Source organism: Mastomys coucha, unplaced genomic scaffold, assembly GCF_008632895.1.
Source record: "Mastomys coucha isolate ucsf_1 unplaced genomic scaffold, UCSF_Mcou_1 pScaffold22, whole genome shotgun sequence".
NCBI lineage: Eukaryota > Metazoa > Chordata > Mammalia > Rodentia > Muridae > Mastomys > Mastomys coucha.
In genome coordinates this window covers 181,416,669-181,427,338 of record NW_022196905.1, presented here as the reverse complement: position 1 = coordinate 181,427,338, position 10,670 = coordinate 181,416,669, and the positions used below count along the sequence as shown (strand labels likewise).

Genomic DNA, 10,670 nt, shown 5'->3' with positions numbered 1-10,670 from the left:
AAAAAAAAAAAAAAAAAAAAAGAGCAGAGACTGAAGGAAAGACCATCCAGAGACTGCCCCATCCCATCCACAAACATCAAACCCTGACACTATTTTTGATGCCACAAAGTGCTTGCTGACAGGAGCCTAATATTGCTGTCCTCTGAGAGGCTTTGCTAGCACCTAAGACAGATGAAGATACTCACACCCATCCATAGGACTGAGCCCAGGAACTCCCAGTGTAGCTAGGGGATGGACTGAAGGAGCCGAAGGGGATATTATAACCCCACAAGAAGAACAACAATAACAACTAACTGGACCCCTCAGAGCTATCAGGGACTAAACCACCAACCAGAGTAATACGTTGGTGGATCCATGGCTCCCACTACATATGTAGCAGAGGATTGCCTTATGAAGCATCAGTGGGAGAGGAGGCCCTAGGTCCTGTAGAGACTTACTGCCGCAGTGTAGGGGGATGCTAGAGGGGTGAGGCAGGAGTGGGTGGGTGGGTGGATGAGAAGCACCCTCTTAGAGGCAAAGGAGAAGGAGGATGGATGAAGGGTTTGGGGAGGGGAGTCTATGAATGGGGTACAACATTTGAAATGTAAATAAATAAAATAATCAATTAATTTAAAAAAATATAGAAGAGAGAATTTCATACATTGAAGACATGATAAAAAAAAATGGGCAGCTTAGTCAAAGAAAATGTCAAGTCTAAAAAACAACCCAGACACAAAACATCTAGGAAATCTGAAACACTATGAAATGACCAAATCTATGAATAAAAGGTATAGAGGAAGGAGAGGAAACACATGTCAAAGGCACAGAAAATATTTTTAACAAAATCATAGAAGAAAATTTGCCCATTCTAAAAAAGAAAGTGCCTATCAAGGTACAAGAAACATACAGAATACCAAAAAACTCCTCATAATACATAATAATCAAAACACTAATACAGAATGTGGAAAGAATATTTAAAACTGCAAGGGAAAAAGAACAAGTTACATATAAAAACAAGCCTGTTATAGTAACATCTCACTACTCAATGGACACCCCAAAAGCCAGAAGGACCTGAACAGTTGTTCTACCATCACTAAGAGACCAGAGATGCCAACCCATCATATCAAAGAAATTCTCTATCATAGTCAATGGAGAAAGAAAATGGTTTATGACTTAAAAATATTAATCAATTTCTGCCCATCCATGCATCTATACAGAAGGCAATGGTAGGAAAACTTCTCTCTAAAGAGAACACTAACTACACCCAACAGGGTACAAGCAATAAATAATTTCAGAACTGTTACTTTAAAATTTTAGGAGAAGGCCACACTAGAACACCAAAATAATAGAAACTAGTAAACATTGTTCATGAGCATCTTTCAATATTAATAGTTTCAGCACCCAAATAAATAGACATAAACTAACAGATCAGGTTAGAAAACAGAATCCATCTTCTGCTACATCCAAGGGACATATCACTTCAGGGCTGAAGGATAGAAAACATTGTTCCAAACAACAAACAGATCAAAAAATAACCAGGTGTAGCCATTTTAATATCTGTTAAACTAGACTTCCAACAAAACCTAACAAACTAATCAAAAGAAATTGGGAAAGACAACACATACTCATCAAAGGAAAAGAGACACTACCAAGAATATAATAATTCTAAACATTTATGCACCAAACACAAGGGCACGAACTTTGATAAAAGAAACACTACTACAGATAAAATCACATATGGACTCTCACACAGTTATAGGGGTGACTTCAATACCCCACTCTTGCCAATAGACAAGTCATCCCGACAAAAGCCAAACAGAGAAAACGCTAGAGTTAATTATTGTCTTAAATCAAATGAACTTAACAGCTTCTACAAACATTCCACCTAAATATTAAAGAATATACTTTCCTCTTAATACCCCATTGATCTTTCTCCAAAATTGACTACATATTAGGATACGAAGTCTCAACAGTTATAAAAAATTGAAATAACACTTTTGAGTTTTATCTGACCATCATGAGTTATAGCTGGATATTCACAATAGAAAAAGTAGGAAGTTTACCAAGTCATAGAAGCTGAAAACTACCTACTAAATGAAAATTGGATCAAGATAGAAATCAATAAGAAAATTAAAAAACATTTTAGAATTGAGTGAAAATGAAAACACGGGCTGGCGAAGATGGCTCACTGGATAAGAACACTGACTGCTCTTCTGAAGGTCCTGAGTTTGGATCCCAGCAACCACATGGTGGCTCACAACCACCCATAAAGAGATCTAACACCCTCTTCTGAAGACAGCTACAGTGAGCTGGGCCAGAGCAAGCAGGGCGGAGCGAACAGGGCCATCCTGAGTTCAATTTCCAGCAGCCACATGATGGCTCATGGCCATCTGTACAGTTATAGTGTACTCATACACATAAAATAAATAATGTTTTTTAAAAGAGAAAATGAAAATACAATATACTTAAGCAAATAAGACACAGTGAGAAGAGTTCTAAGAAGCAAATTTAAAGCACTAAGTGTCAACATAAAACACTGGTGACACACTTGAACGCTTTAGAAAAACAAGAAGAGATAATACTCAAAAAGAGTAGATGTGGAAAAGATGAAAAAATCTCAGGGCTAAAATCAACGAAATTGGAGCAAACAAGTGGCAACAGCAGCACCACCAAAATACAAAAATCCAATGAAATGGAGGCTTGATTCTTTGAGAAAGCCAATAGGATTCACAAATCTTTAGTTAAATTAATCAAAAGATGGGGGGAAAGATCCAAGTAGAGATAAAAAGGAGTCCTTACAACATACAATGAAGAAATTCAGAAAATGGTAAAGACATATTTCAAAAATCTGTTCTCCACAAAACTGGAACAGATTGATTTCTTGATATATATGATCTTCCAAAATTAAATAATTTCAATAGATTTATAACTGTTTATAGAAACAGAAGCAGTAACTAAAAATCCCCCTCAAACCCCCCCTCCACCCCACCAAACAAAAAAAAATCTCAGGGCCAGACAGAAGAATTCTATGAGACCATTCCAGAACTACTCTTCAAATCATCTCACAAAATAATTGTTGCCTTCAGCAATAAGACCTAACCATTAGGATGTGGAGAGTAACCAACAGATTTGGCAATACTAGCCTGTGATATTTTGAGGGTTCTATGGAATTCCCTCTGGCCAATGGCTCAATAAGATTTAATTCATAAAAGTTTTTAATTAGAAAAGTAACAAGTTAACTAATTTCTTCAGATTATGAAAAGTAGGAATATGGTTGTTCTCATCTTTATTGGATGATAAATGTGTATTATTCTAACCTATTATAAATTGCTGGGATCTTCTATCTGTGATTTATGATACACATTAGGATCTCTCACACCAGGATGCTAAATATTTCTATGTGGTAAATTTCAGTAAATTTTAAAGATTATTTTGACAACTCATTAGATTTTTTCTGTTCTGTGTGGGTTGAAGTTGAAGAAGTGAAGCTGTTGAAGTTGAGCTGCTTCTCTCTCTCTCTCTCTCTCTCTTTCTCTCTCTCTCTCTTTCTCTCCCTTTCTCTCTCTCATCTAATAGGTTTAGCTTCTTTTCTCATTGGATGGTTTAGCCTCTTCTTTCTTGTCTCATGATTTAGCCTCTTAGTTATCTGGGGCCTCTACATCCTGTGGTTCAGCCTCTACATCTTGTGGTTCAGGTTCAGCCTCTACAGGTTGTGGTTCAGCCTCTACATCTTGTGGTTCAGCCTCCTCTACATCTTGTGGTTTAGCCTCTACATCTTGTGGTTGAGCTTCTTTTGCTTCATGTGATTTTTTAGTGGCCCTAAACAAGCAAAACAATACAAGTAAAACTACAACCACAAAAATAATAGGTAACAACCAACTTATGGTGTTAGATTTTCCCGAGACCACGTTTGCGGTAGTACCATCTTCCTTGATGCTTTTTGCAGGAGAACCACTGTCAATGCTCCCTCCAGTGCCAGGTGTCTGGCAGTCGGGTGGGCTCCAGTCAGAATCACAATGGCAGTGTTGCTTACTATTGCAGACTCCTTTAAGGTTGCAGGTTTCTAGTGAACAACTACTTACCAAACTTGGCTTATCAACACACTTTCTGTTAATGCATATATGCTGTGGACCGCAGTTTGCGCCATCTTTTATGTCACCAAGATCAGCAATTTTCATCCCAAAATGGTAGTCAGTGCTCCAGCAGGAGACATTATTGACATGGGTCCAGTGAGCAGTATAATGACTCTTCAGGTGGGGAATTTCTTCCACCCTGTCACACTGAATCCTCCCACAGAGAATGTCTGAAGTCTCACATCTCACATATGAGTTGTCCAAGAGTCCACAGTTACCAAAACGATCACCACGTGCATTAAGTTCCTTGTAGCAACTGTCAGATGCTTTCACGGCCTTCTGACCAAAAACTCTCTGGCAGTGGTAATCAAGGCTGTTACAGTTTTTTTTATAGCACTGGCCATTACCATGGCAAGATGTTCCATCCTGTACAAACACATCTTCAGGGCACTCATTTGAAGTTCCATTGCACCATTCTGGGAGGTCACATTCATTCTCCTGAACTCTACACAAAGTACCAGGTGGCTGGATTTGGCATCTGGGGCTACAACAAAGTCCGGTACTACATTTAGCACTAGACCTCAGAGTACAGCTAGGCGTACAGCAACGATCACGGCGACAGGTTTCAGGGGTCCCACAGTCACACTGCTCACCTTCTTCAATTATACCATTCCCACAGACCTTCATTGGGTAGATATCCAAGGGGCTGGGCTCCTTCCACATGCAGTCTTTTTTGCCTATGTATGCCCACAAGAATTCATAACTGCAGTTGCTGAGTTTTTTGGAACTCTCCATTGTAGCAGACATCAAACATTTTTCTTCTCCACAAGTACAAAGTATCCCATCATGTGGCATCCCCAAATTGTGACCTATCTCATGTGCCACGATATGTCCAATGGTAAGGGAATCTTTTTCAATGAGACTATCAACTCCACAATCAAATGTCTTATTACATACAGTTCCTACATAGGCTATGCCAAAATAGTTATCAAAAGTATAATTCACAAAGAGATGTGCAATATCATATGATATCTGAGAATTAAGATTTGTTCTCTTCCACATACAAAATGCCGGCAAAAGAGTATATATATCTTCCACTGGTATGGGATTTCCTTCAGTCCAGATAGTAAGTCCAACTAAAACCACATTAACTTCCACTGAAAGTAATACGAGATTTATTTCGTTCATAATGTTAAATACATCTTTTATCACAAGAGAAGTATTCCTTTTTTGATAAATGAATTGTTTATGATCTATAACCAATGCCAGTTTAATATACAATCCATGAGACCACCACGACCCAGAGATACTTTTTATTTGAGAGGACTCATCATTTTCTTGAAATCTCACTTGCCCTGCTATTTCTTCATCTGTTAATCCACATCTCATGGGGCGCAACTGAGTTTTTTCACTATCTATCTTGTAAAGCAGATGTTCAAATGTGGAAGAGGGGCTCTTGGGCTTAATTTCATAAGTTGTGTCATTTATCTGTAATATTCCTTGAAAGCCCCCAAAACAGGTGGTAAGAGCAGCCGTGGATTCTGGATCGCCATCCACAAAACCAAGGTAATAACAGTCATTCTGAACAAAAGGTCTGTCTTCAAAGAGGACACCTTGGTCACTGTATGTGAACACAGGGAGCTGTCTGGACACCAAAAAATTCTTGGATTTCATGGAAATAACATGTCTCTGGCCTCCAAAGTGCAGGCTATAGGACATCCAGCCTGAAAGACTCATCTCTTTACCAGAGACAGTTACCCTCAAGGGTATCACTGTCTCTGGAGGGCCTTTGTATTCAGCACACCAAGTCAGGGGCCATATGGAAGAAAAGAGCAGCATCCTCAACCATACCTGAAGGAAAGTGGTCTTTGCATGAAACAGAGCTTCACTCATAGCCGCTATGTCCTACTAGTGAGAGCAAACAATGGAGGATGGGATGTGGTCCTGTTGCTCATGTACTTCCTTTGTCTTCATCTCATGCAGCACTGACCCTTAATAGTCTGCCTTCTGGAAAAGTGGATCCATCGGGGCATGAAGACTTTAAGAAATAGGAAAAAAGAGGCAGAGATAAGAGTAGCTTCATTGTGAGTTGACTAATATAAAAGACTTTGTGTAAACATGCCTTAACATTTGGACCAAGACATAACTTCATATTGTGCATTTAATTTGCTCTTTAATTTTGGGCAGTACAGTCACACTCTGTGACTTCACACTCTGTGAACACTCTGTGTTCAAAAGAATCACAGTTGGCTACAGGTCGATAATGTCAGACCTTTATAAAGGATGCATAGATTTACTGTATCATTTCATGTATATATATATGTATATACATATATATATACATACACATATATATACATATATATATACATGAGACAAGACTTACATTAATATTTAAATTGAAATTATATTAGTACAAATGTGTGAAAGCTACTTCTTTTTTCAAGAAAATTTTGATTTATCATCAACCAAAGAATATAATTTTTTTCATTTTTAGTGATAAATTATACATACCACCTACCAAACTTGTATAAAATAAAGTGCATGGTCCTTAACACGTGTTTTCTTTTTTCCTTTCTCTTCTTCTTTTTAAATTTATTTTTATTTATTTAATATATATGAGTACTCTATCTGCATGTATATCTGCATCCCAGAAGAGGGCATAAGACCCCATTACAGATGGTTGTAAGCCACCATGTGGTTGTTGGGAATTGAACTCAGGACCTCTGGAAGAACAGGCAGTGCTCTCAACCACTGAGCCAACTCTCCAGCCCTGAACATGAACTTTCAAATAGCAAATCACTGCTTGTTCTGTCTTACCACAGTTCTGTCAAATGGCAAAGTTAAAGGATTGGAATCTTCTGTAATGGTTACCTTCATGTGATAAATCAATAAACAATAGTATAGTCAAATTAGGTGTGCTGTTTGATGGATGTTCCTCAAATGCATTTATATTTGATATACTTCTTACTGAAAATAAACTCTTTCCTCATATAATATATCCCAGTTATACTCCTCTCTAGCATAACTATCATCTGAGAGGTTTTATCAAACAGCTGATGGGAGCAGAAGCAGAGACCCACAACCAAGCAGGGAGAGCTAAGGGAATCTTGTGGAAGAGGAGGGAGAAGATTGAAGGAGCCAGATCTAGGCCCATAGGGGCTCACTGAGACTGATACACTGATCAGAGAACATGCATTGGATGGACCTAGACCCCCTACTCATATGTAACAGCTGTGCAGCTTGGTCTTCCTGTGGTGCCCCTCCCAGCAGGAGCAGGCGTAGGACAGGGCTGCTCTGACTCTGTCGCCTGCCCTCAGATGCCTTTCCCAAAACTGGGCAGCTCTATCTAGCGTCAATAGAAAAGGATGCACCTAGTCCTACTGCAATTTGATATGCCAAGGCAGGTTGATATCTTCAGGAGGTCTCCATTCTCTGAGAAGAAAGGAAGAGGAGATAGAGGTGGAGGGGGGATGAGAGGAAGGGACTGGAATGAGAGGAGGAAGAGGAATCTGTGATTGGGATATAAAGTAATAAATGAACTAATGAAAAAAGAGGAAGGAACTGTAATGAGAAGAGGGAGGGAAGGGGAGGGAAGCTGTGATCAGGATGTAAGTAATTAGTTAATTAATAAAAAATAAAGAAGAAAATATGAAAAAGTTAAAAATTACTAAAGATCAATTTCCAAATGGATATATCTGATTAATTTAAAAAATGCCTGTACCCTTTTCACATAAAAATATTGAAAAATTTGCCTCAACAATGCTGATCGTGAGAAATCTGGAGGCAGCAGAGTTCCTGGTGCCTGGCCTCCAATAACAATTAGCTTTTTTTATTTATTATGAAAACATGTTAATTTACATAAAATGTAGATAGTACAATATGCACTTGAGAAGGACAAATGGGCAACATGGGCCTTAATGGTCAGCATAGGTGACTGAAAGAGTGGTCTTAGCAATAATCTGCACTGCCTGTAGATTTGTGAGGGAAAGATGTATTCGAGCCTCTCTCACTACTGAGTACCGTGTATATAAACTGCCCATTTCATATTGACAACTGAAAGCATCTACAAGAGCCATGAAATCGTTCAAGCGACGATATTAAGAACTGTTGGTCTCTCTACAAAGTGATGGCCAGGGCTCATTGCTAAAGACATCTATACAGCTTGTTAAACATCGAGAAGTTGGTCTGCTGCATATATAGAACCTTCACCCCTATATTCTGGTGTCTAGGGCATGCAAAGGTACTCTGAAGGCAGCCACAAGAGAAACATGTAAGCACCAACCCAACCACAAAATCTTTGAGCTACACTCTGTCCTGCCTGCACAATATTCTATGGTAACATGGTAGCTAGACCTTGTTAGGAGTAACCAACCGATGTCAGAGAACAGCTTGTGGGAGTTGAATTTCTCCTTCCACCGTGTGGGTCCACTATTCTCCTCACCTTTCTCCAAGTTTTCATTGCATTTAGCAGCATGTAAACAACCCTCACAACGCCTGCTGTTTAATTTTACTCCTCAAAGACTATTAGCTATAGACATATTTATACTATTAACATGACATCACTTTCCACTATACTAACCACATTTTGCACTTAGTTACAATTTACTTTTTTATTCAGGGAGGTCTACAATAATGATCTTACTGCTTGACCTTCTTGCAAGTTCTCATCATCATCCCTCCTGTTCACATACAAACTCTAGACTCCATCAGTTCAGCAGCCACTGATCAAATCACTCAACATATGCAGCTTCATTTGCTTTCAAGTTTTTGACATTCTTAGAATACTCTGAATATTTCTGGGAATATGAATTACCAAATCCTTTGAGAAGGTTGGAAAAGAGGAGGAAACACAAAATTCAAGACTCTTCATCCCACAGTTTAGTCATGATAAAAGATTTTTTTCCCAAATAGCTCCATAGCAATAACTTCTAATTTGTTAGCCACAGTATTTCTTAATTTTATTATTTGCATTTTCTCAGCAATGTGCAGGAATCTGTTTGAAAATTTCTGGGTTTTTTTCAAATTGTTATTATTGAACTTACATCATGGTGTTTTAAATAAGAAAAATAATATGTCTTTTAATACTTCTAAAGCACAAGGTACGTTATTTTCCAAGTCTTTGGTTTGTTGATGCACATCAGTGGCAGGAGATTTTGAGGGGGAAGACCTTATAAAAGTAACAAGGAGTCTCCAGTGATGGAGAAAGTAACCAGGTAGGACAGGAAGCTTCCATTATGAATTGCCCAGAACCCCACAAAAGAAAGCAAAGTCAGTGAAGGAATCTTTGAGGATAATGTGTTAAAGACTATCAGTAAAATCTGACATGCTGATACTCTGTTTATATCTATCTTGATGTGTATATATATACACATACATGTATACATATGTGTACATATGTATACACACACATATATATATGTATATATATATATTTCCCTGTGTGTGTATATATATATATATATGTATACATATGGTGTACAGGTATATTTGGCTGTAAGGTATATATGTTTGTGGTGGAAGGGATGATTCACCAATGATATTGTTGGTAAATGTACCCCTTACAAACCTACCAGAATTCAGTCCTAAGACCTCAGCTTGCAAATAGGACACTGGCAAAGAAACTTGAAAGTTGAGCCGGTTTTGTTACATCTTACACTATTTTAAAAAAATGACTGCAGAGGCTGCAAGTCCTGAAGGATTGTGACATGTTCAACAAAAGAATGTGCAGAGGAGGCTCAGTGGGTAAGAGTGTTTGTGTCTAAGCCTGACCACTGCGTTTGACCCTAGAAACCTATAGTAGAAGGAGAGAACCAAATCTTGCAATTTGTTCTATGATTTCCACATCCATGCTCTGCCACCCATCCCAACTTTCTCTCCCTCCCTCTCTCCCTCTCTCCCTTTCCCTCCCCCCTTTCTCTCTTTCTCTCTCTCTCTCTCTCTCCCTTTCCCTCCCTCTCTCTCGATCTGTCTCTCTCTCTCTCTCTCACACACACACACACAGGATCATAAACATATATATGATGATAATGATGGTGGTGGTGGCAATGGAAAGAAATTTAAAAGGACATGTAGTGCCACATTAATAGAACTTTCAACTCTGTCTCCAGCTTCTCCTATTCCCAGTTTTATTAAACTCATCAGTCTGTGTATCTTAGTCATCACCTAGCCCTCACCATCATTTATAGTCAAATTCAATATTTATAAACTATGAATAAATAATACATTAAAAACAGTTTAACCCAAACAAATAAAGACAGAGGAATTAGAAATAGTAAGAGTCACTAGTCCTGCCCAAGATCTGAGTACCTGGAAAAGAAAGTGTGTGAGTGTGTGTGTGTGTGTGTGTTCATGAACTTCAGTCCTTTTGACCTAACCTCTTGAGTGACTTACCAGGAGATGTAGTGATAATATCTTGGTGTGGTCTTATTCATGACTCATTTGTAAGAACCACTTTTTAAAGCAAAGATTCTACATGAGAACTCGCATGACAAATAGAACATAAAGTCTTTCTTCCTTTGTCTCTCACTGGATTAAGTTCTAGATCTAGCTGCTTAGCAACAAGAGCCTCTTAGAATAGAAAACCTGGTAGTTGGCTTCCCACTGTGTCTCCACCAT

At 38.5% G+C, this 10,670-nt stretch overlaps 1 protein-coding gene across 2 annotated transcripts; it reads right to left on the bottom strand.

The window, feature by feature from the left end:
- Positions 1–3,248: 3,248 nt before the first annotated feature.
- On the bottom strand, positions 3,249–10,540 carry LOC116071364 (disintegrin and metalloproteinase domain-containing protein 24-like). Of its 2 annotated transcripts, XM_031342852.1 has the most exons (3): positions 10,446–10,540; positions 4,062–6,090; positions 3,680–3,798 (listed from the first exon to the last, which is right to left on the bottom strand). In XM_031342852.1, the coding sequence occupies exons 2-3, from the start codon at positions 5,943–5,945 to the stop codon at positions 3,790–3,792; spliced, it is 1,893 nt and encodes a 630-aa protein (XP_031198712.1). In that variant the 5' UTR covers positions 5,946–6,090; positions 10,446–10,540; the 3' UTR covers positions 3,680–3,789. The 2 variants fall into 2 exon arrangements, with proteins under 2 accessions (XP_031198711.1, XP_031198712.1); XM_031342851.1 differs by having other exon boundaries at positions 3,249–6,090.
- Between the last annotated feature and the right edge of the window lie 130 nt (positions 10,541–10,670).

Bases quoted from the DNA above. Each gene is read 5' to 3' on its own strand.
- LOC116071364 (XM_031342851.1), bottom strand. From the start codon at position 5,945: ATGAGTGAAGCTCTGTTTCATGCAAAGACCACTTTCCTTCAGGTATGG.